The 26,672-nt window shown below is 40.7% G+C and overlaps 1 protein-coding gene across 1 annotated transcript in view; it reads left to right on the top strand.

Moving 5' to 3' along the window:
• arhgef25a (Rho guanine nucleotide exchange factor (GEF) 25a) overlaps positions 1-26,672 on the top strand; it is a 370,615-nt gene that overhangs the window by 2,687 nt on the left and 341,256 nt on the right. Inside the window, exon 2 of the mRNA XM_034172401.1 lies at positions 2,172-2,301. Coding sequence (XP_034028292.1) covers positions 2,172-2,301 — 130 coding nt within the window. The remainder of the gene's footprint in view (positions 1-2,171; positions 2,302-26,672) is intronic.

Below are 26,672 nucleotides of genomic sequence, written 5' to 3'. Positions count from 1 at the left end.
CCAACTTGGTGACTTTCTTGCAAAATCTGACAACTTTCCAAACCCTCTTGACGACATATTTCCTTAAAAGCGACTAGTGACAAATCTAACTACTTTTCCTGGCATCACTTGAGACTTTCTGGCATTTGGCGACTCAAAAATGAAAGTCTCTGTTGTCACCAAGTGGCAGCGGGTCCCCCTACCTCCGCTGCAGCTGACTCTAAAGCACAGTGCGGAGGGATATCAACAATCCTCCACGTTCAAACACTTATGCGCAATGCCTCCGCAGCTGTTGACTCGGACTTGCTTAGCCTACTTATCTTGTTTGCTGCGCTTAGTCTCCAGACTGTCAGAAGCCCTGGCCTTGAGAATTTTTTTATTTTATTTTAAGAAGTGATCGGCAGTTTTAACAGCAAAATAAATTACAAACCAAGAATCAAGTTTATTGGTAGTTCTAAATCTTTTTATGTTGGTTTTACTCACTTTTTGTCTCTCCCACAGCGTCCCCCCCCCCCCCCCCCCCAAAAAAAACTTTATTTCAACAAATACATTAACAAACAGTAAAGGAACAATTAAGGCCACAATAACATTCACAGTATTATCATTATAAATAGAAAGAAATATCAAATAAAATAAAATAAATTGTACAGAAACAAAAGTCAGGACATTCTTTAGGGCCCCTTCACACATAGTCCAAATAAATTACAACTCAGGGTCACTCACGGCGAAACAGCTCCTATGGTCGAACCGCAAAATATTGCACCAATGTGCAGGCGTGCACGATGCCAGTGCAACTGTTCTTGCACGTGGGAACACACTGCCAGCAGCTACGAAATTACATGTTTTGCACATGATTCCTGCTTTATGCGCACTTTCTGCGCAAATCGACCAAATTTGCATTATGTGTGAAGGGGCCCTTAACATTAATTCTCTTTAAAATGTTCCTTGTAGAGCGTGACACAGTTTTGGACAAGTTCAAAGATGGCTAATATTGTCCTATTTTAAGAGGTTAAAGAGTCACATTCTGTTTCATTCTGTTTAGTTTTGTTTTTGAGTGGCGGGGTGAGAGCCAGTCACAGTAGAGCTGCAGCGTGGCTCTACACAAACTGCTTCGTTTTGTGTGTTTATATGCATGTTTCTGATATATTATGTAAAAGCTAGCGAGAAATAAGCACTTCTAAAACTGAAAATGCTGTTTTTGGAACCCAATAACACCCCTGAACTTTACAAGACATTTTGCAGTTGTTAGCATGGTGATGTCAGTGGCAGGTCTAGCTAGCTGCAAACTCTGTTTTGTTTGAGTGTAAATATAACCTGTTTGTCATATATTATATAAAAACTAGTGAGAAATAAACAGTTATACAACTGAAAATGCAGTTTTTGTAACCCGATAACCTCTGCAGTCATTTACAAGACATTTTGCTAACTTCCTTCAATTTGTCTCATTAATACCTGCAAATGCAAAGGGTGATCTACAAATATTCTTTGATTTGCACAACATTTGATGATTTGATTTGGGCATGTACAAATTGTATATAAGACAATAGGATTCTAATAATTAAACAACTATAAACTACAAAGAACACAATGCTCATATGGTCAAGGGTATTTTAGCATTGCATTATATTAAGTGTTAGACATGCTTATTTCTAGATTTAAAAATCTTAATTCAGGACATCTTGTCAAGTGAAATTATGTGTTCATGCAGCAAAAAAAATTCCCTCAGATTTAGTGTTTTTATCTTGTTTTTAGGCACCCCTTTTTTGCAGTGCACTTCATTTTCATATGGTGTACAAACCCAATATGTACCTTAAATTCATGCACAAAGTGCATTTGTTTAAAGTACAACATTGTGCACGTAGAGTTAAGAGTGTGCTTTATTTAATTTCCTCCCTGACAGACTGCAAAAATCATGACAATTATAATCTCTCTTTATCTCTAAGGAGTAACAGCTCACCTCTATTAACCTTTCCTAAGCGTGAATCTGATGTCACAAAGGTCTTCTCCAAACTCGACAGCACCGTCAACACTTTTACCCCCACTCCTGTTTAGAGTCTAATGAAGATTAGAAGATGCATGACATTGTGAGGAGATATAAATGCTTGTCTGACGTTTTGTGGTTATGTGATTATAAGCACCACATTCTTCTCAGTGTTCAGTGCACATACAGTGACAAAGACTTTTCTACACAGATCTCAGAGGAGGGAGAGACAGTCTTCCAGTCAAGTGAGGAGAAAAAGGGGCCTTTCCAGGGTCAGTGGGAATCAGAGGGTTTGGACTGGGAGGCAGCGACAGAAAACCCAGGGCGCAGACACAGAACAGGTAAGACCTGAAAGTTCTCCATTTTGTGTGACAAATCATTTTGTCAAACCCATAATGGCAATCCAAACAAAAGCCTCACCAGACCAGTTAGCGCTTATGGGACCCACTGCCTCGCACCAAAATGCAAACATCTAATCCCGGCTGCTTTGATTCTTTGTGCAAAATGTCTCAGATTTCTGATACATCTGCAACAGCCTGCTCATCCACTCACTTTTTTCTTACAGAAACTCTACATACTGAATTCACTGATGCATTTCACATACAGTAGTCTTCAGAATAATAGTATTGCTGTGTGACTAAAAAGATTAATCCAGGTTTTGAGTATATTTCTTATTGTTACATGGGAAAAAAGGTACCAGTAGTGTTGTGCAAGTGTAGTGACACGGACCCACAACAGGGGGCGCAAATGAACGGTCAATAGATGAGCCAAAAAATAACAATTTAATGTTGTGAAGGTGCACAACGAACATACAGACAATCTCAGAATATGATTACAGTCAATCCAAAAAGGTGACGTGTGGGCAGGCTCGAGGATAAAAGACGTCTGTCCTGAGAAGAGCCGGAACCACACGATTTCCGCCGCCACCGAACCTGGTGAATACTGGAGCTGCCAAGTCCCGAATTCCCAGGTGATCACCGTCCCTGACTGTCGGATCTGGTACTGCTGGCGAAGAACAAAGACAGTCAAGTGTGGGTGTGTGTACACCCTGTAACAACAACGGTGGGAATGCCACCTCCACCTCTCACTCAATATTCTGTAGAGTACCGCAGTGATTCCTCAGGGGAAAAGAGTGCCGTCCTGCACTCACTCAGCTTCCACAGAAAGAGGAACCGGTACTCCTGCAAACACTCACAATATACAGATATATTGCAAAACACAAACGGCTGAGTCTATTACCTCCAAAGAAGTACGATATCTCGGCAACGAGGTGGAGATGACGTCTGGTCTTTATGGAGTGAGATGATGTAGAGTAGATGGGTGACAGCTGTCAAGAGATAATGAGTGACAGCTGTCACCCCCGGCTGTGTCCGTGGCGGCAGCGCCCTCTCGTGCCTGAAGCCCGCACTTCAGGCAGGGCGCCCACTGGTGGTGGGCCAGCAGTACCTCCTCTTCTGGCGGCCCACACAACAAGTAGATTCAGTAGATTCTCACAAATTCAACAAGACCAAGCATTCATGATATGCACACTCTTAAGGCTATGAAATTGGACTATTAGTTAAAAAAAAAGTAGAAAAGGGGGTGTTCACAATAATAGTAGTGTGGCATTCAGTCAGTGAGTTTGGAACAAACAGGTGTGAATCAGGTGTCCCCTATTTAAGGATGAAGCCAGAACCTGTTGAACATGCTTTTCTCTTTGAAAGCCTGAGGAAAATGGGACGTTCAAGACATTGTTCAGAAGAACAGCGTAGTTTGATTAAAAAGTTGATTGGAGAGGGAAAAACTTATACACAGGTGCAAAAAATTATAGGCTGTTCATCTACAATGATCTCCAATGCTTTAAAATGGACAAAAAAAAAGAGAGACGCGTGGAAGAAAACGGAAAACAACCATCAAAATGGATAGAAGAATAACCAGAATGGCAAAGGCTCACCCACTGATCAGCTCCAGGATGATCAAAGACAGTCTGGAGTTACCTGTAAGTGTTGTGACAGTTAGAAGACGCCTGTGTGAAGCTAATTTATTTGCAAGAATCCCCCGCAAAGTCCCTCTGTTAAATAAAAGACATGCGCAGAAGAGGTTACAATTAGCCAAAGAACACATCAACTGGCCTAAAGAGAAATGGAGGAATATTTTGTGGACTGATGAGAGTAAAATTGTTCTTTTTGGGTCCAAGGGCCGCAGACAGTTTGTGACACGACCCCCAAACTCTGAATTCAAGCCACAGTTCACAGTGAAGACAGTGAAGCATGGTGGTGCAAGCATCATGATATGGGCATGTTTCTCCTACTATGGTGTTGGGCCTATATATCGCATACCAGGTATCATGGATCAGTTTGGATATGTCAAAAATACTTGAAGAGGTCATGTTGCCTTATGCTGAAGAGGACATGCCCTTGAAATGGGTGTTTCAACAAGACAATGACCCCAAGCACACTAGTAAACAAGCAAAATCTTGGTTCCAAACCAATAAAATTAATGCCTCACAGATGTGAAGAAATCATGAAAAACTGTGGTTATACAACTAAATACTAGTTTAGTGATTCACAGGATTGCTAAAAAAAGCAGTTTGAACATAATAGTTTTGAGTTTGAGTAGCGTCAACAGCAGATGCTATTGTTGTGAACACTGGTGCTGGCTTCATCCTTAAATAGGGGACACCTGATTCACACCTGTTTGTTCCAAACTCAATGACTGAATGCCACACTACTATTATTGTGAACACCCCCTTTTCTACTTTTTTTTTTTTACTAAAAGCCCAATTTCATATCCTTAAGAGTGTGCATATCATGAATGCTTGGTCTTGTTGGTTTTGTGAGAATCTACTGAATCTACTGGTACCTTGTTTCCCATGTAACAATAAGAAATATACTCAAAACCTGGATTAATCTTTTTAGTCACATAGCACTACTATTATTCTGAACACTACTGTATATGGAGTGCAGAGTAAAAGTGGTGATTTCTTGTAAAAGTCAGTATATGCTATATGACTTGGATGTATGAACACGAAATAAACTAATCAGAGTGTCATCTGTCATTCCCTTGAAGACACGTCTGCCAGCATCTGGTGCATTACTATTTAGACTGCAGACTCAGAAGTGAGAGGTTTTCTGGAGAGGGAATGAACCTGCATACAAAGTGCAAGCATGCCTCATTTATGGGAGCAGAAGTACTCCACTAAAGCTCTGTGAGGTGAAGCATTTGAGTGTGTTGTTCCATGACACATTCTCCTTATCTTCTGCATATCCCACCAGGTGCTGGCAGAACCCCCCCCCCCCCCCCCCCCCAACACACATATACACGCACAGACATCCCGTTTAATTAAAATCTTTACCTGGACTCCGTGGCCAAAAAACAAGAAAAACAAAGATAGAAACCAGAATTTTTAAAGTTTTATATGTTTCCATGAGTTTTTCCTTGCATTTTGTTGTTATTTTTAATTTTTAATTCAGTGTCAAGACCATGTGATCTGCAAATTCACAACCTTGTCTGTACAAACACTCAGGGTTGTGTGCTGCAAATTGACGTATCTGAATACTGCACTGTATAAATAAGTAGAGTTTTAGATCAGGCTTTTGCTGGTCTATGGTGCAGATCACTTTCTGCTGGCCAGCTACACACCTCATTTTTAGAGCAACATGTCTGTGGGCGCACAAGTGAGCAAGTGATACTTCCTACTTTCATGAAATGTGTACTGTTCATGAAAATGACAACTGTGTTTGTTCGCCATTATAGTAACAAATTCTTGAAGACACAGAAGTGCTGTGGTGTGTCCTGTGTCTATGTTTGCGTCCTGTGTTTGTGTTTTCAGTGTCCAGTCTCCTGTCTGTGTCTGTGGTGTCTGTGTCTTGTCATCCCGTCTTGTGATTTGTCTTTTGGTATGTTGTGTATGTGGTCATGGCATTATTGTCAGTGCCCTAATGTTGGTGCCTTTGTGTTTGTTTGATCCCTATCCGTTTGTCCTTATCCTCCGCCACTCCCTGTGACTATTTCCGGTGTTGTTTTGACCTCCTGTGGGGTTTTGCTTCTGTATCTGTCTTGATCCTTTAGCTCCCCCTTATGTATTCTGGTGTTGATGTTGTCTGGAGGCCTGTGGGTTGTTATGTCTCTGTGTTGTCTTTGTCATTGTCTGTCTTTGGTGTTTGTTGGTTGCTTTGCAGTGTAGTGTCCTAGTTGTTGTAGTCTGATTGTATTGTGTTTCATTCCTGTGTTAATTTTATAATGGTTTTATTTCTATATTTATTGGAGTTATTTCTTCCTGTTTTATTTTGGTGATCTTGGTTTGCTTTTATGTTTTATTAACTTTCTTCCCATGTCTCACCCCAGATGTGGTGTGTTTATAATTTCCCACACATTTGTTTGTTCATTAGTTCCTTTCTGTATTTAATCCTGTGTTTTGCCCTTGTGTATTTGCTGGCTATTTCACGTCGGTTACTTCTGGTCGTCCCATCATTGTGAGTATGTTGAGCATTTTTGTCGCCTCCAGTTCTGCTGCTGTGTTTACTTCCAAGTCATTGTTCAAGTTTGTCTTTACCTCAATGGGTTTTGGTGCGTATTTTTGAGTTGACCCCCATTTTTCCCCTTGTCATCTTCACTTGGATTGTTGGACTGTTTTTTAAATTTAAGTTAAATAAATCACCAGTGATTGCACCTTACTTCCTCTTGTTTGTGACTGCCTGCATATTTGGGTTCTTTTTGCATGACAAATCTGAAGGCCCCTGAGTCTGACTCTCTACACCCAAAGCGATCAAATGGATTAATGTGATTATTAACCATCAGATGACAAAGTAAAACCTCTTAAATTATTCTAAAGTCAGTTATAAGTAGAAACGAGGCTGTTTTCAACAGAAAATGAGGTGATAATTACAAACCGTTATTGACGCTTTGAAATGACGTAGGTGTAGCAGCAGCTGCTGTGCGCTCTGATCTGTCCGTCGTCATTTACGAGTATTATGAAATAATGCTGAATGTATGTGGAAATGATGTACAAAAGCTTCAGATATCTGTTGCTGAGATTGATGATGACTGGAGTACAGTTTGAAGCAGAAACGAGGTGATAATCATTGAAACGATGCTCCGAAATGACGCATGCGCAGTGAAGGCAGGGCAGACCGGTTTTTAGGGGGGACCATTCCGTCTGCGACACCAGCTCTTCATGAGACAAGAGCCCGGTTGATGTCTTCATGAGATGAGCATATCAGGTAATTCATGTAAAACATAAAAGGGTGAACATTAATCCACGTTAATGCATTACTTTCTGGTGTACGTCTAGGCAGTGGCTAACTCTGCTCTTTATAACAGGAATAAAGTGCTATAAATTGTGGTGTTTTTAATTTTTTGCTCCGCTGCTCTGTCCACAACTTTCCACATGCTTGCACTGTGTTCATGCGTGCAAACACAAGTGCGAACAAAACCGTCGGCGAGGTGTCAGCACGCTTGTCCGGCCATGTGTCCCTCCCGACAGCAGGCGGAATGTTTGCCGGTTCCCCATTTCATTTTTTGTTTGCAGGTTTTTGTCGGTTTCTGCTTCTTTTGCTCCAATTTTGTGTTACGTGTGAAGGGGCCCTAAAATTTGCAATTGTTCTGCACTTCATATGTGTGCCGAACCATGGCGGTGGTGGGGGAATATTGTACACACACACACATATATCACACATAACCAAAAGGTAGAAGAGGTGCCCTTGTGAAGCGCATTGGAGTGACTTACTTTGTGATTTTGTGCTATGAATAGATTGAATTTAATGAATGTCTGTTGCCTGATAATGTGTAAATGAAGCAGACAGTTACGTGTGTTGTCAGAGAGAAATAACGCAGCTGTCAAAACACACGTCTCCCCACCCATCACTAAATGACGTAATGGTGGTCCCTAGTTCATCCCATCCTGATGGAAAAAGTCACTGACCTAGCCTAAAAATATGATGAGTTGGGAGTGAGAATGTGTTATCCTGAGACTGCCACCACTGCTGCTTCATCAACATCGCTGCCTGTTGCCAGCCCCACCTCTACCCCAGCCTCCACCTGTGGGCCCCCATGGGGGAATGATTTGTATAATCAATCAATCAATCAATTTTATTTATATAGCGCCAAATCACAACAAACAGTTGCCCCAAGGCGCTTTATATTGTAAGGCAAGGCCATACAATAATTATGTAAAACCCCAACGGTCAAAACGACCCCCTGTGAGCAAGCACTTGGCTACAGTGGGAAGGAAAAACTCCCTTTTAACAGGAAGAAACCTCCAGCAGAACCAGGCTCAGGGAGGGGCAGTCTTCTGCTGGGACTGGTTGGGGCTGAGGGAGAGAACCAGGAAAAAGACATGCTGTGGAGGGGAGCAGAGATCGATCACTAATGATTAAATGCAGAGTGGTGCATACAGAGCAAAAAGAGAAAGAAACAGTGCATCATGGGAACCCCCCAGCAGTCTACGTCTATAGCAGCATAACTAAGGGATGGTTCAGGGTCACCTGATCCAGCCCTAACTATAAGCTTTAGCAAAAAGGAAAGTTTTAAGCCTAATCTTAAAAGTAGAGAGGGTGTCTGTCTCCCTGATCTGAATTGGGAGCTGGTTCCACAGGAGAGGAGCCTGAAAGCTGAAGGCTCTGCCTCCCATTCTACTCTTACAAACCCTAGGAACTACAAGTAAGCCTGCAGTCTGAGAGCGAAGCGCTCTATTGGGGTGATATGGTACTACGAGGTCCCTAAGATAAGATGGGACCTGATTATTCAAAACCTTATAAGTAAGAAGAAGAATTTTAAATTCTATTCTAGAATTAACAGGAAGCCAATGAAGAGAGGCCAATATGGGTGAGATATACTCTCTCCCTCTAGTCCCCGTTAGTACTCTAGCTGCAGCATTTTGAATTAACTGAAGGCTTTTTAGGGAACTTTTAGGACAACCTGATAATAATGAATTACAATAGTCCAGCCTAGAGGAAATAAATGCATGAATTAGTTTTTCAGCATCACTCTGAGACAAGACCTTTCTGATTTTAGAGATATTGCGTAAATGCAAAAAAGCAGTCCTACATATTTGTTTAATATGCGCTTTGAATGACATATCCTGATCAAAAATGACTCCAAGATTTCTCACAGTATTACTAGAGGTCAGGGTAATGCCATCCAGAGTAAGGATCTGGTTAAACACCATGTTTCTAAGATTTGTGGGGCCAAGTACAATAACTTCAGTTTTATCTGAGTTTAAAAGCAGGAAATTAGAGGTCATCCATGTCTTTATGTCTGTAAGACAATCCTGCAGTTTAGCTAATTGGTGTGTGTCCTCTGGCTTCATGGATAGATAAAGCTGGGTATCATCTGCGTAACAATGAAAATTTAAGCAATACCGTCTAATAATACTACCTAAGGGAAGCATGTATAAAGTGAATAAAATTGGTCCTAGCACAGAACCTTGTGGAACTCCATAATTAACTTTAGTCTGTGAAGAAGATTCCCCATTTACATGAACAAATTGTAATCTATTAGACAAATATGATTCAGCTAATCCTCACCCATTATCGCAAATAATAATGTGTGGAGAGTGATGAGGTTGGTGCCTAGATGCCAAACTCTAGCTGTGCTGCTCTTGCAATAAAGATTATCAAATGTGAGTTGTCTGACTGAGATGCATCATTTGAGGCAGTTAAACTAGAGATGCCAAATCAATGAAAGAAGGCGTGGAAGCAATGAAAAAAGAAATGCGCAACACAACACACACCAATAGGACACTAGGCTCTAAAGAGCAGAATCCAAGAATTGACTGTAAAGGCAGCCAATAATAAAATGTGGTAAGGCAAGATCCCTTTAATGGCACAATTTTTTTTTGATACATGATTAACGCACATATGTTATGTGACCCTCTGCCCACCCCATACAGCGATGCAGCAGTAACAGTGTGGATGGCAAACCTCAGGCTGCTAATGAAATGTTGGCCTCCTAACCAGGGCTGCTAATAAGCTATAGCGCTTTCCAAAGTCATGTTATTGTGTAATTATTAGAGCTGGGCAGGGATTAAAAATTTTAATCGTGATTAAATTGTATGATTTCCACGTCCCATTGTTTGCATATAACAATGTTACATAATAACAATTGTTATACGCCAAATCCAAAAATGAATTCAAAAGTAGTGCATAGCACAATTTTATTTTAAATGTTCTGCCATATGAACGAAAGTGCCATAACGTTTGTTCTGCAAACACTTATCAACAGCATTTTGTTTATGCAGTTGCAGTTAACAGGGTTAACAACACCAATAGATGAGTTATGGTCTTAATTCACAGACAAACATCAAAGATTTCTAAAAAATCTTTTTTTTTTTTTTTTTTTTTTACTTGAAACTGTTTTAATTGCAAGTTTTGTAATGTAAGAAAAAAAAAAAACCCATAAGGATTTTCTTGAATAAACTGCTGGGTATAAATAAGCAGTAATGTTCCTGACACACATCTACATTGTTGTGTGTTTTGGCCTGATGCCTTGTTTCTTTTGGCTTTAAAGTAAGGCTGTAACAAAGATTAAATAATAAAAAAAATCTATGGCTTTTCTTCACACAATTTTGTGCTCAAAATGTAGGCAATACTGTTTCAGGGGATTATTAATTTAAAAATCTTCCAGGGGAAGCCAGCCCCGCACTCCCCTATGCTGCAGCACTCAATTTGCAGCTCGCTGCAAGGAGAACTTTAGCGGCTGTAGGAAAACTTTTCCCCCAGCGCTCGGTGCGGGGCTCACTGACACTGCAGGAGAAAGTGGCTTTGGTTCTGTTGACTATGCCGTCTGGAAGCACTTTAAAATTAAAATGGCCATGTAAAAGCTTTGTGCCCTTCTCCATGTCTGTGGCAGACGGACTAACCCTACCCCCCCCCCCACAAAAAAAAACCTGTGTTAACGTGTGATCAAAAAATTATCAGCGTTAATTAATTAATGTTAACGTGATAATAATGCGTTACCTTGCCCAGTCCTACTAATTATACAGATTTAGCTTTGTTTGCAGTTTAGCTTGTTTGTTTTTTTTTGGCTCTAAAGCTCTAAACCCTCAAACGAGCTGAAATATTAATATGTTGACGCATTACCATGGAGGTTCTGAAAATGGTTTAGAATGTCAAGATCAAATAATGATCAAGATGCAAATAAATAATTAAATGAACAAACAAAATTAAACCGTAGTTTCTATTCAGACAGTTTACTCACACTACAGAAAGTATTAAACAAATAAGAAATGTTAAGAAATAAAAGCGAAAATGGAAAGTAATTTTAATAATCTATTTACCTCTTGACCTCCTGCTCCTCCATTTAATTGAGGTGATGGCATGTTGCCTTTAAACAAAGTGTCAGTTTTGTGGATTGGATGAATCTGTAAGCTCCAAAATACACATGTATGATTTTAGGGTTTTCAAATATTACAGTTTTATGTAAAAATTTGGCCACCCCTGATGATTTCCCTTTATAAATCATTGGTTGTTTGGATCTGCAGTTTCAGTTAAATATATCATAAAGCAGACAAACACAGTGATATTTGAGAAGTGAAATGAAGTTTGTAGGATTTACAGAAAATGTACAATAACTCTTTAAACAAAATTAGGCAGGTGCATAAATTTGGGCACCCCAACAGAAAAAATACATCAATATTTAGTCAGTCCTCCATTTGCAGACATAACAGCCTCTAAATGCTTCCTATAGCTTCCAGTGAGAGTCTGGATTCTGGTTGAAGGTATTTTGGACCATTCTTCTTTACAAAACATCTCAGGTTTGTTGGCTTCCGAGCATGGACAGCCCGCTTAAAATCACACCACAGATTTTCAATATTATTCAGGTCTGGGGACTGAGATGGCCATTCCCGAATGTTATACTTGTTTCTCTGCATGAATGCCTTAGATTTTGAGCAGTGTTTAGGGTCATTGTCTTGTTGAAAGATCCAGCCCCGGTGCAACTTCAACTTTGTCACTGGTTCATGAACATTGTTCTCAAGAATCTGCTGATATTGACTGGAATCCATGTGACCCTCAACTTTAACAAGATTCCCGGTACCTGCACTAGCCACACAGCCACACAGCATGATGGAACCACCTCCAAATTTTATTTGGATTCCGGATCAAGATTCACTTTATACAGGCTTTGAACAATTACTTTTAGCAGGATTACATCAAAACTACTGCATGGATTTTGACAAACTTTTCACCACAGATACATATTAGGCCAGGGAAGACTCCATTAAATTTTGGAGGTGATCCAGATCCAGATTCTGGTTCAAAATTTCCCTTTATATAATCTTTGATGGATTACGTTAAAACTACTTCACAGATTCTCACCAAATTTGCACCACAGATAGATATTAGGGTATGGAAGACTCCATTGAATTTTGGAGGTGATCCGGATTAGCGGACGTCAGAAATCTCTGGTTGCTCCTGTTCATTATATTTTTATATACCAGGGGTGCAAGTACAGTCTATAAAGTTTGTCCACAAATGATTATTAAAGCATGTTTTCAAAGATGCATCTCATGCGCTTGCATTTTGCTTTGTTTTCACTGTGTTTATGGGAGAACTGGGGAAATAAAACAGGCTTCTCATTTGTTTCAGGATGAATTGAGCTATACGGGCCATCTGTTGTGTATTAAAAACAATGTGTGGTAATTTTTTTTTATCAAAATATTTTATTGAAATTACACGTACAAAACAGAACAGAACAGGGCACACCAACGTAATACAGAATAAATTTGTCAAACCAAAATAAAAAGTTGCCCAGACAGATCTATATAACTGATTATATACTCAACAAAAATATAAACGCAACACTTTTGGTTTTGCTCCCATTTTGTATGAGATGAACTCAAAGATCTAAAACTTTTTCCACATACACAATATCACCATTTCCCTCAAATATTGTTCACAAACCAGTCGAAATCTGCGATAGTGAGCACTTCTCCTTTGCTGAAATAATCCATCCCACCTCACAGGTGTGCCATACCAAGATGCTGATTAGACACCATGATTAGTGCACAGGTGTGCCTTAGACTGCCCACAATAAAAGGCCACTCTGAAAGGTGCAGTTTTGTTTTATTGGGGGGGATACCAGTCAGTATCTGGTGTGACCACCATTTGCCTCATGCAGTGCAACACATCTCCTTCGCATCATCCGTGAAGAGAACGCCTCTCCAATGTGCCAAACGCCAGCGAATGTGAGCATTTGCCCACTCAAGTCGGTTACGACGACGAACTGGAGTCAGGTCGAGACACCGATGAGGACGCCGAGCATGCAGATGAGCTTCCCTGAGACGGTTTCTGACAGTTTGTGCAGAAATTCTTTGGTTATGCAAACCGATTGTTTCAGCAGCTGTCCGAGTGGCTGGTCTCAGACGATCTTGGAGGTGAACATGCTGGATGTGGAGGTCCTGGCCTGGTGTGGTTACACGTGGTCTGCGGTTGTGAGGCTGGTTGGATGTACTGCCAAATTCTCTGAAACGACTTTGGAGACGGCTTATGGTAGAGAAATGAACATTCAATACACGAGCAACAGCTCTGGTTGACATTCCTGCTGTCAGCATGCCAATTGCACGCTCCCTCAAATCTTGCGACATCTGTGGCATTGTGCTGTGTGATAAAACTGCACCTTTCAGAGTGGCCTTTTATTGTGGACAGTCTAAGGCACACCTGTGCACTAATCATGGTGTCTAATCAGCATCTTGATATGGCACACCTGTGAGGTGGGATGGATTATCTCAGCAAAGGAGAAGTGCTCACTATCACAGATTTAGACTGGTTTGTGAACAATATTTGAGGGAAATGGTGATATTGTGTATGTGGAAAAAGTTTTAGATCTTTGAGTTCATCTCATACAAAATGGGAGCAAAACCAAAAGTGTTGCGTTTATATTTTTGTTGAGTGTATATATATATATATATATATATATATATATATATATATATATATATATATATATATATATATATATATATATATATATATATACAAACAGACAAACAAACAAAACAAAAATCAACCCCTACTCCAAATTCCAAGCTATCACTTCCAGTACTGTACCATCCCTCCACCATAGGACCTGCCTTGTGTAATATCCCAAATATCGTCCGTCCCTACGAGTCAAAGCTGCTAGAGAGCTGGAAATGTTCTCAAAAAAGGACCCCATATTTTGTCAAAAGTATCCGGAGACTGTTTGAGCGAATACCTAAACTTTTCAAGTTTCAAACAAGACATTATATCTTGCAACCATTGTAAGTGAGATGGGGGGAGGCATCTTTCCATCTGAGTAGGATTCCACGTCGTGCTATGAGTAAAGAGAAGGCGATAGAGTGTTTTTAACCTTACTTAAATGTAGTTTGTCCTCAAGTACCCCAAAAATAGCTGCTAGGGGGTTAGGTTCCAGTTTGGTGTTGAATACATGAGATAATGTTTCAAATATTTCCTTCCAAAAATTACTCTAACGCATGAAAAGAACATATGGCTAAGCGAGGCCTCTGCAAGATTACATCTGATACATAATGGGCTGACCGTCAGGTACATAGAAGCCAGCTTAGCCCTTGAGAAATGGGCCCGATGTACCACCTTAAACTGGATCAACTGGTGCCGTGTACAAAGCGAGGATGAGCTAACCAGCCCTAGAGCAGAGACCCATGCATCGTTAGATATGGGGAGGTCAATATCTTTTTCCCAAGCCATCTTGGATTTATCTTGTAATGGGGTTTTTAGATCCAGCATTAAATTATATAGCCTAGAAATGAGACCTTTCTTTGACGGGTTTAATGACATAATTCTGTCCATTGTTTCGGTCTCTTTAGTACAGGGGTGGCCAAGTTCGGTCCTCAAGAGCCACATTCCTGACACTCTTAGTTGTCTCCCTGCTCCAACACACCTGAATCCAATGAAAGGCTCATTAAAAGTCTGCTAATGAGTCTTTCATTGGATTCAGGTGTGTTGGAGCAGGGAGACAACTAAGAGTGTCAGGAATGTGGCTCTTGAGGACCGAACTTGGCCACCCCACTTTAGTAGATGTAAAATTGGGCAATTGGGAAGTGAGAAAGTGACGTGCCTGAAGATAACGAAAGAAGTCAGAGTTTAAAAGATTGAATTTCTCTTTAATCTGAGCAAATGATGCTACAGTCCCATCCATCAATAGATCCCTGAAATGTATGATACCATTTCAATGCCAACGTTGGAAGCCTGAATCCATGATGGATGGCTTAAAAAAATTATTAGCTGCAATAGGGCTCCAAACCGAGAAACTACAAAGACCAAATTGCTTTCTAAACTGAGCCCATATCTTTAGTGAGTGTTTAACGACAGGGTTTTTGAAAGATGCAATACAAGTGGAATGTGGAGGCAAAGCGGAGTTGACGACAGCTAAAGGAAAGATATTATTACATGGACATATCTCCAGCGTAACCCAATTAGGGCAGGCTGGTTGGTCATAATAAAAGCACCAGTGTAAAAGATTTCTCAGGTTAGACGCCCAGTAATAGAAATGGAAATTTGGCAAAGTGAGGCCTCCTTGTAGCTTAGTTTTTTGAAGGTGTATTTTATTTAGTCGAGGTCGTTTACCCTGCCATATATATGAGGAGATAATAGAATCCAGCTGCTGGAAGAATGAGGCAGGAATAAAAATTGGCAAAGTTTGAAAAAGGTATAACAATTTGGGCAAAATAACCATTTTAATAGAGTTTACCCGTCCAATTAAAGATATTGACAAGGGTGACCACTGTGATAATATTTGTTTGATCCTTAATAAATCAGCAAAGTTTTCTTTAAATAAATCTGTGACTGTGACTCCAAGATAGGTAAATTTGGTGCATTCAACTTTAAAACTGAGATTGGTCAAATCTAGGGCTCGTGCTGCTTCATTAATAGGAAAAAGCACACTCTTACTAATATTCAACTTATAGCCCGAAAAGCTACCAAAATGGTTAAGCAGCGTTAAACACTTTGGTAGGGATTCATTTGGATTAGAGATGTATAGCAGGAGATCATCCGCATATAGGGAGACCCTATGCTCCACACCTCCTCTCCAAACCCCACATATGTCCGTACTGCTACAAAGAGCTATAGCAAGAGGCTCTATCGCTAAATTGAAAAGTAAAGGGCTCAAGGGGCATCCCCGGCGTGTTCCACGGAACAAGTTGAAAGGGTTGGATATTTGTAAGTTTGAACGGATAACTGCCGAGGGTTCAGAATAAAGTAATTTAATCCATAGCCTAAAAGCAGGACCCAAGCCAAATCTCTCCAGCACAGCAAATAGGTAAGGCCATTCAATCCGGTCAAATGCTTTTTCTGCGTCAACAGCAATCACGCATTCAGGCCTAACTTCAGGAGCAGAGTAAATAATATGAAAGAGTTGCCTAATGTTAAAATATGCCTGCCGACTTTTAATGAAGCCAGTCTGGTCACCATATATGACAGTAGGGAGAACTGTATCCAACCTACGGGCCAAGACTTTTGCCAAGACTTTGGCATCCGTGTTCAGAAGTGAGATTGGCCTGTATGATGCACAGTTAGTTGGATCCTTGTCTTTCTTTGCAATTAACGTAATACAGGCCTGAGTGAAAGTTTGAGGTAAGTGATGTAGTTTACTAGACTCGGCAAAGACTAACTGAAGCAGCGGTGAGAGGAGCGAGGAAAATTTCTTAAAAAATTCTGTCGGGAAACCATCTGGACCGGGACACTTGTTTGATTGCATTGACCTGATGGCCTTAGCAATTTCTTCCTGTGTTATAGAACCTTCTAGCTGGTTCATAGATTCTGCAGAAAGAGTTGGGATATCAAGACCGTTGAGAAAATCAGAAATTACGTTGGGGTCTGTATTTGTCTCAGAAGTGTAAAGTTTAGTATAAAAGTTCCTGAAGGCGACATTAATTTTCAAAGGCTCAGTTGTCATTTGACCAGAGTCCAGCTGTATTTCAGAAATGTCCTGTTTTGCTCTGAAGCCTTTAAGTTGGTTTGCCAATAATTTGTCCATCTTGTTACCATATGTATAGAAAGTGGCTTTATTCCTCATAAGGAGTCGTTCAGTATGGTCTGTAGAGAGCAAATCAAATCTGGTCTTTAGCTCTACTCGTTGCTTGTGTAGATCTGGGCATTTACCGTGTGGTAATTAATTCCCAGGAATCACAGGATAGTGCCAACCTCCACAGATTTTGAACCATTTCTCAAATTTCTCCATTATGGTCTCCGTATACCATGCTCTTCTCCACACTTATTTTTCCCCCAGTGGATTTACAAGTGAATCTTACAGCTTTACTGCCCCCCCTATCTTATGCTCTTCATTTTACCTGCCTTTCTCCCTGATTTGTTCTCCAATCATGATGTAGCTCTTCTTCCATCTTTTCCCCAGAACGGCATTCTCAGCAGCAGTTTTCAGACCTTCCGAGTACACAGAGATGCGCCGCTCATATTTCTCTCAAATCTCATCAGTTTTCACTCCATCTCTTGGCTCCTTGCCCTGCTGCCTTATAGTTCGTACTCTTTCCCTCACAGTAATTGGCTGCAGTTGTCTGTTTTTTGACACATATCAGTGATGGATGATCATGCGCTGTGACATCTTCTTGTCAAGGTGAAAAGCTTATTGCCACACCAAGAGGAATCTGCACCGAACCGATAACAACAACAATGCTGTATGCATCTCTGTCTGTGGTTTGTCTTTCCAAAACAACGGGCTGGAGAGATCCTCAAGAAGGATAGTTGTTTGTGACTGCTTCTGTGAGTTTGATACTGATGTCTGAATGCCTTGTGTTTGGCTTTCTGCATCTCATTACTCTAAAATAATATGCTGATGATGAATTCCCATTTCCATATGTGGTTTTGTGAGTGTCTAGGAGGGGGTACCATCTGGCGAAAGGTGTCCCTAGAGACTGGACTGCGTGAGTGACCTTAAATGGGCAGAGACCAACTTGGCACAGGATAGTTTTGTGTAATAAGGGTGAGAGTTTATACACACTGTTATCTCATAGAGGTGGATGGTGTAGCGGTGGTTCTCTGTATAGGGTGGAAGTGTGCTGAAACCTTTTTAGTCACTGAATCAACATTCATGTAAGGGAATGTTACACAATTTGTCATGTAAAGGATTAATTTCAAATGCCACATGTATTTCTGCATTACTATGCCATGGTTGTTTAATCCACACCTTAAGATGGCATATCAGATGCCAGGCAATTATTTTACTGCTTAACTTCTCACTGACTTTTACATGTCAACCACTAATTGTGTTCACTGCTCGTTAATCAAAGTGTGGCTTGGGTCTGCCACCACACAGGAGAGGAACCGACCACAGCAGATTGTGGGGAGAGTCCAAAGGATCGATGGTGCCTCTCTACCATCCCGCCAGGATAAATCTCTCTGGGGACAGTCCTGCTTTAAATGAAAACCAGTTGAATCAGGCATTCACACTGAAGGTTTTACAACCATAAATTGGCAGTGTGGCCACTTTCAAAGTTATATTGTGATACACATCACAACAGGGATAAATACTAAGAATACTAAATATGAAGTCTAGTGTATGGTTGTTGAGAGCTTATTCAAAGAGATGGGGGAAAGATCACTTATAGGCTGATAAAGTTAGCAGCGTGCTTTTTATCAAAATTTTCATATGCAGATTTCACTCTAGTGTACTAATAGTAAATATTAGTGGTTTCAATATCCCCCTCTCCCCAGTGATATTACTAAAATTCAGTTTTAACTTTAATAATAATAATGTTATAATAATAAAGGTTAGAAGAAAATATCAAAGAAACTGCACAAATAAAACTAGACAGCTTAAAAAGGAAAGAAGAAATCATTAAATTTAAATCTTGTACATCCCCAATTTCAGTGGTGGACACAGTTAAGCAAATTCAGTTTCAATTCAGTTCAGTTTATTTCATTTATATCCTCCTGACTACCAGGACATATGTCCTGGTAGTCAGAGGATATAGCACCGAATCACAGCAAGATGCTTCACACAAGTAAGGTCTAACCTTAGCAAGCCCTACAGCAAGCACACAGGCAACAGTGGTAAGGAAATACTAAATAAGTACAATTCAGGACCTATTGAACCATGAAAACATCGAGCTGACGGGCAGGCGTGAACGATCCCACTGCGACAGTTTCATGCACATGATGGTGTTGTGCACGAGCGTGCACAAACCATCGCAGCAGGAACACAGTGTGAACAGCTGGGACGTGTTGCACCACATCGTGCCGCTGATGTGGAGAAAAATTAAATAAAAACCAGCTGTATAATTAGTGAATATCACTGGGTTGATATAAATAATAAATAAAAGGGGACACAATACAATACAAAAATAACCATGGTTAAATAAAAAAATAAATGCCACTCACAGGATTCAAACCTGCAATTTACAAAAGCTGGAAACTGTACCACTGTGCTACAATCACTGTCTTATAACAGGAGCATGAGATGACTAAAATCAACAAGGACATAAACATATTTTTTTAAAAAGAAAAAACAAAACAAAACGCAGTGATAACTGATCAAACGTTTGTTACGGCATATTTCTGCTGATACGTGACGGAAAGTGGTGTATTTGTCACACTGTTGGCTTGTCATATAGTCCTGCAGCGTGCCACTCACAGGACACGCGTGTCCTGTCAGACAGATGTGACTCCAGCCCTTAGCAAAAGCGATATGTTTTTATGCATTTCCATATGAGGACAGCAAGCACACACACATGTGTGTCCGTCAACATGGTACGTGTTCTGCAGCTGTGATGTCAAGGACCAGAGATATTAACATCCAGCCATGCCCTGTGTCCATTCAGTGCACAGACCAAGGTGGCACTCTATGATCAGATGAGAGGCGCCTCGCCTGCGGGGGGGACCACACACGCAATGTGTTGGGGGGGGGGAGCGGGGAGAGCATGGGAAACACACGCACACGTGTTGGTGGGGGCGCCGACTTCATAGTCATGGGGCACTTGGACAAATTTCACAGCCAGCTCAAAAGTGATCGTCTGATGACTGTTTATGTGCTAACAGCACAAATGGCCACACATTTTCTAACGGCCAAGCGAGCTGTGTTAGATGATTGTGTGTATCACCTGGAATTTGGCTGACACCTGCCACGAGAGGGATTGAATGAGCTCTCACAGCACACACTCTGTCTTTCAGCCGCTGGTGTGCACAAATAGTTGTAACATCAGGTGCACGAGGTGTTGGAGGCAGCTCTGATTTTACACGTATTGCAAAGAAGATCTAGATATTGAAGCTCAAGACAGACTAAATCCATTAGATTAAATTATTTTCCATGTTTTCTGACATTTCTTAATATTTAATATTAATTTAATACTTTCTGTGCTGAAATAAATTTTAATTTGAATGTAAACTACTGTTGAACTTAATTTGTTGATTTAATTATTTATGTACAGGATATTGTTTGATGTTTTCTTTATTTGTATATTAAGAAGCAAAGTTAACAAACTGAAGGGGACAGAGTAATTTATCTTTCTATTTTTGAGGGTATATGCCTATGCTTTTCCACAACCTAGAAATGGTTTTTCATCATTATGTGCCCCATTGAATGCACAGATATGTGTGAAAGTTTTAGGCACATAACTAGAGACCCTTTTTCTGACACGTTAACTCAAGATACCATTTATATGGACTAAACATATGAGTTTAATTTTGCTTGAAATTGCAAATGTTACATGTTTTGGGATTGTGGGTCTTACTGTGTGGGCTGTCAATGGCAGAAAAAAGTGTATCTCAGTATAACCCCAAAACATTTAACTAACATCTTGTTGTGCACATCAGGGGGGTTTAACAATGGGTGTTTGTGTAGACTTGTAATACTCATGGACAAGTTCAGTAGAACTGGGTCAGATGACTCAGACACCAAAGCACAGATGAACTTAAAACCCTGAAGGAGACATATGTGACATGAGCCATACATTGGACACGTACGTACCCCCAGCGTTACCTGACCTAAGAACCACATAATCACATTTTAGGGATCCTGATTGACACTGAGCTTCTGTTTCATTCTTGAAACACTCTGATCGTGCTTTTCTGCTAAAGAAATTCTCTTTCCCTCAACAGTAAAACTGCTGGCCTTACTAATTATTAAAACAGCAGTGGCTCTCCATGCTTTTTTTTCTTGTTTAATTAAGATTTTCCCCTTTCAGTGGCGTGTTGGCTCAGCCTTAAGCCTTGATACAGTCTTACAGAGTTTTGGTGCTAGCGAGCTGCTCCTAGCACAGGTTCACAGCTCTGCTTTAGAGAGATAAAAATGACAGGCAGTGGGCCAAGAGACTGACAGCCTCCAATTTAAGTGATGTTATAGTTTTTCTTTTTTTGTAAAAGAAGAAATGGAAAAGGCTGAAGACAGTCAGAGAGCATGTGCTTGTGTAATCATGGTATTGGCATGTGCTGTCATACATGAGTGTCATGGTGGAACATGAATTAAAGGGTGGTACTGTATATCACTACAGTGCAGACCTACACTGTGAGAGAGGAGAGGTACAACATCATACCTGCCAACATTTGACGTTACCAATACAGGACACCCATGTGTGGCTGCGAGTGGCAACGGCACATAACTAGGGGCGTCTGGGGGCGTGCCTGGTCCCACACAACTGCAGGACTAATGGGTGTCCCACCCACACTCATGCGGGACCCAGGGATATGGGGGTAAATCCTGTCGAATGCGGGACACTTGACAGCTCTGCAACAGTACAAGTAACCAAGCAGTTCTCGTGCACTCAGAACAACAAAAACGATTGTCCACTTCGTGTAGGCCACCAGTGTTGTTTAGTCTAATTGGACAAAAACATCAAGTCTGTACAGGACAGCAGAAGTGTAGTTACTGTTATGTCTGTTTCATGATGGGATATCAGCCCAAAACACAAAAACCTCCCCCACACTGGCTTGTCCACAATGCCACTTTGCCTTAATTGGCGACTGGTTTATGGATGAAGGGAGGAAGAAAAAGTGTGAGGGAAAAGAGGATCTAAGGGAGAAAAAGTGAGGAAAAATAATGAAATTTACCTCAGTACATTTTGGCAGGCTTTCAGCTAGCAGGTGGGGTGAAAAGCTAATGTCATTGCAAGATTAGCGAATATGCTGAGAATTAGTAATATAAAAAATAGTGAAATCTGTGCTAGTCCACATGAATCTTGACCAACCTGAATATAGATTTCTTACAACCCCAATTCCAATGAAGTTGGGACGTTGTCCTACTTCATTGGAATTGGGGTTGTATGTTAATTTTAACAGTTGCGTTCTCCATGCCACCATGAAGCTGTGACTGGATGAATCAACATGCCAAAGTCATGTGCATGGTCTATCCAAGCACAGCCACTGAAGCTTGTGTCTCGAACAGAACTGACAATATGGTCGTACCCATGTCTCCCACAAACATTATATGGGGCTCTATCTTGACAGGGAGCAAAAAACACTATTTGTATGGTGGAGGAAAGGAAATTTGGAGTGTGTCTAATACAAACCTGGGTGTTGGGCAAAGGGATTGGTTTTACCATTTTCCTTAGTCCTTAGAATTCTTTGCCCCTTGAGTTGCGCTTGATCAGTACCTTGTCTCTGTTCAAAGTTAAGCTAAATCTTATTTGTTCAGAATTGCTTTTAGCACGTAGAATCTTATTATGGTGGTTGTTTTGTTGTTTTATTATTGCTGATTTTATGTGTTCATGTAAAACACTTTGGTTCAGTGGTTACTGTTGTAAAGTGCTATACAAATTAATTTTGATTTGACTTAATTTAGTCATGTGTTGGCATCCAAATATGATATCAACCAATCAGAGTGTATTAATGGATTAGCACCAATTTGTCAGAGCACACAGCAGACATCAAAGCTCCCTGAGGTGAAGCAGCAAGGTGAAGTTTTGTATGTTTCCATTTGTGTTTACTCTGATTTCATTTAATGATTGTTTTCAACCATTTTTTTCTTATTGTGCGTTCAGAATGAAGAAGTCTGCAGATCACAGCTTTCTTTTATCAAGCACCTTTTCTGTGGAACAGTCTGCCCATTGAGATTAGACTCATTCTGATTCTCATTCTCAGACTGATTCTGTTGGGTTATTTAAATCCAGGCTAAAGACTCATCTTCTGCCTATCATCTATCAATTTTATTAGTCTCATCACTCATGGGGAAAGGTTTCACTCTAACTGTTGGGGTTATTAGAAGAATATAGGGCTCTCTTGCCAACAAGCGTGGTGGAATATTAATTGCTAATGAAATGTTAAATTGAAGCTGAGGTTGCTTGGTCATCCTTAATTTCTGTTCTCTGATTTGATTAGATTTTGGCAATAAAAGTAATATGAGTGATGCAAAGAAGACACGCATATCCAAAACACACAAGACACTGGATCAAGGAGAATTCTACCAAAAACAGAAAGATCCACACTGCCACAGCGCTCCCATGCAAAAAGCTTTATTAATGAAAATGACGTTTCGGGCGAACTGCCCCTTCCTTCGTCTGAGGAAGGGTAGTGCACATGACGTGTCACCTTAAAAACACAGAGACCACAGCCAGGACAGATGTATAAATAAGTACTACAATAACTACATACACAGTTGCATGCCAAAATAAGTAAAAAACAAAAACAAAAAAACAAAATCAATCACGTAACACAGAAACAGAGAGTGACACCTTGGTCTTTGGGGAGAATGAACAGGGGGCGTGGCTGCCAACAGTAGCAACTGTGGAGATCTCTGGACCTGGACGTCACAGCTGTAGAACACATACCGTGTTTTGAAGGACACGACCTTACAACTGTTCACCATGATGCGTGTGTGTGTGTGTGCTTGCTGTCGTCACGTGGAAATACATGAAAACATATCGCTTTTGCAATGGGCTGGAGCATGTGCATAGCACGCACATTGACAGACTGTCCCAGATGAAGCAGACCGTCGGATCATGTGGACACGCAACAGCAGATCTGAATATCACGACACACATGTCCTTTGAGCGCGCGCCGCAGGACAGACACCACGTCATGTGGAACATAGCTCACGTGGGTGACGTGACATTCAGATCTGCGTGTCCACATGATGTGAAGGGGCCCTTACTCTGGCCATTGCACCCTGATATGGGTGCCATCACTGATACATCACCTAGATTTACCGAATTTTATATTATTTCACTGGGTGTGCTGACGAAACCTGTAACATCTGCTAAAAGCACAACCTGTCTTCAGGTGAAATTTGGTTTGTTACTGGAGGCGATATGCTTTCTGAGTGTCATTCTAGTTGGAGATTTAGTTTTTCTCACCTCTTACTAAATTTTGAGTGTGCTAAAGGGTACTGTTGTGTGTTGATTCCTTTTAGCCTATTTCACACTGCTGTAAAAATTCTATTTTAGTTACTATTATATTTAACACAGCTGGCAGTAATTAAAGCAGTGTGTGCTGAATCTAATTCATCACAGTCATCAATTAAATTTGGCTACAGGGTTGACTGAGTAACTTAGGGATCAATTTCTTGTTTTCACACAGGATTAGTTTCACACAGGATTATGTTTTGTGTGCACATGAGACAAGTGTGACAAATGTGCAGTAAATATAGGAAATCCTGAGGAAGGTAAATGTGGTCACTGCACTTTATGCAGAGAATAATTCAGTATCTTGTGAATTAAATGTATAAACGTACAGTACATTCTGCAATATGAACGAGTTTACTTCAGCAAGGGGTGTGCGATCAAGGCAAGTCAAGTCTGGGAGCATGTGCTGGTGCTGCGCTTTGCCGCATCCAGGACACTACAGAACTCCTTGGGTCCTAGATGGCAACCACTGAGGCAGACATTCCCACATCTCTAAAATATCCATCTATCTGCCGCAGCTAGGTGAAACGTGGGCCTCCCTTTGGCCTTCTCCAGCTACTGGGGTCCTCAACACTCAGGCACCTGTCTGCTGGAACATGCACAGAGAATGATGTATTTAAAAGAGTCTCAGGAAAATTCCTACATTTTCATGAGAAAATTTACTATTTAAGATTTAAGCTCGGTCATTTGTGAGGAACTCGGAGTAGAGCCACTGCTCCTTCGTGTTGAAAGGAGTCAGCTGAGGTGGTTTGGGCTTCTGCTAATAATGCCCCCTGGGCCCCTAGGGAGGTGTTGCAGGCACCTCCATCTGGGAGGAGACCCTGGGGAAGACCCAGGACTAGGTGCAGAGATTATATCGCCACACTGGCCTGGGAATGCCTCAGTATCCCCCAGTCAGAGGTGGTCAATGTGGCCTGGGAAAGGAAAGTTTGTGGTTCCCTACTGGAGCTGTTGTCCCCGCGCCCCGATCCTGAATAAGCGGTTGAAGATGTATGTGATTAGTATTTGTAAGTCACAGTCATACTTTCTAGCCCCTTTTGGGATAAAAGGGGGCTCATAAAGCATACATCGTAGAAATCTTTAAACAAACTTTAAATCTTATGCAGTGTATATGCCAGTGCCAGTCAGATGTGATTCGTCTTGCAGCGAGTCAGTTTGAGTCACTCTTTCTTTACAAGTGTCCTCATGGGGATGAATCATGATCACGGGGACAGGTCACAGGAAAAGGATAAAGAGGTATTGAGCTGTGTTTCACAGCTCAATACCTCTTTCTTACCTCTTGCTCAATACCTCTTCTTTCTCTGGGAAAACACAAGATAGAGGAGGAACAATTCTTTCTTTCTCATCTTCTGTTAGGAAGTGTTCACTAGTCTGAAGGCTCAGTAGTCTGTGTGTGTATTTACTTCAAATTAAGCCAAACATTGCGATTCACAGAGTCACCCGTGAAGGTTGCATAATTGCCATTTGAATTAAATGTCAAAGTCTTAATTACAGAATATTGTGTATGGCATTTACATTGTTTGGTGCATCTTTATAACCAGGGAAGTTAAAAACAAAGTGATGTTTTTTTTTTTATTAAAGTAACATTCACTCTCACATCACAGATGAAAAAACATCTTTTTAATTGAAACAAAAAGCACATGTAAGTATACAGCTAGTAGTGCAGCCTACTGAAACTTGGCATCAAAATATATTAATTTATATAAAAGCTGAGTGGATCCTTGTCATTTGATTGGTGCTTTGTATGTCACGTGACATGGATTATTCATTCCATTTACCTTGCAAATTTGGTTCCATATGTTTTGTACCATTGCATGCTGTGAACCTCGCCCACGCACACACTAGTGGGGTCTGCGTTTAGCTAAAAATGGCAGTTTGTTTTTCTAACGGACGATTTGAATGAGCTAATTGACGGTGCTAATCCTCTTAACACACACACACACACACACACACACACACACACACACACACACACACACACACACACACACACACACACACACACACACAAAACAGATCCACTACACGATAAGACGTCTGGATGCATGAAGAACTGTTAGGGTGAAAAGCTGGACAAATTTCTGATATGATTTTTCACAGGACTGAGGAAGCACACAAAGTCTTTTTTTTTTGTTGTTTTTTTTTTAAGTATCATGGACTATCTAACTGTTTTTCCAAGTTGACTGAGAACAATTTTGGACTTCTGTTTAAAGTGTTGGACTGTTGATGTCAAAGCACCAGTGATGCACGAAAATGTAAGTCCCTTTTCTATTGTTTATAAATTAATATAGATGACAAAGATCTATTTTAGCCTTTATATGAAACAAATAATGATTTTTTTTACATTCTTTCAATGGAATGAATATTTAGTTTAGTGAAAGCTGGAATGTTCCTCACCTTGTTCAATGGAACATTAAGGGAAGCCGGAGCACAGTGGATCAGAAATGTTGT

The sequence above is a fragment of the Thalassophryne amazonica genome, chromosome 6, assembly GCF_902500255.1.
Source record: "Thalassophryne amazonica chromosome 6, fThaAma1.1, whole genome shotgun sequence".
In the NCBI taxonomy this organism is placed as follows: domain Eukaryota; kingdom Metazoa; phylum Chordata; class Actinopteri; order Batrachoidiformes; family Batrachoididae; genus Thalassophryne; species Thalassophryne amazonica.
The sequence above is the reverse complement of the archived record's forward strand: the minus strand, read 5'-3'. Positions and strand labels throughout refer to the sequence as shown.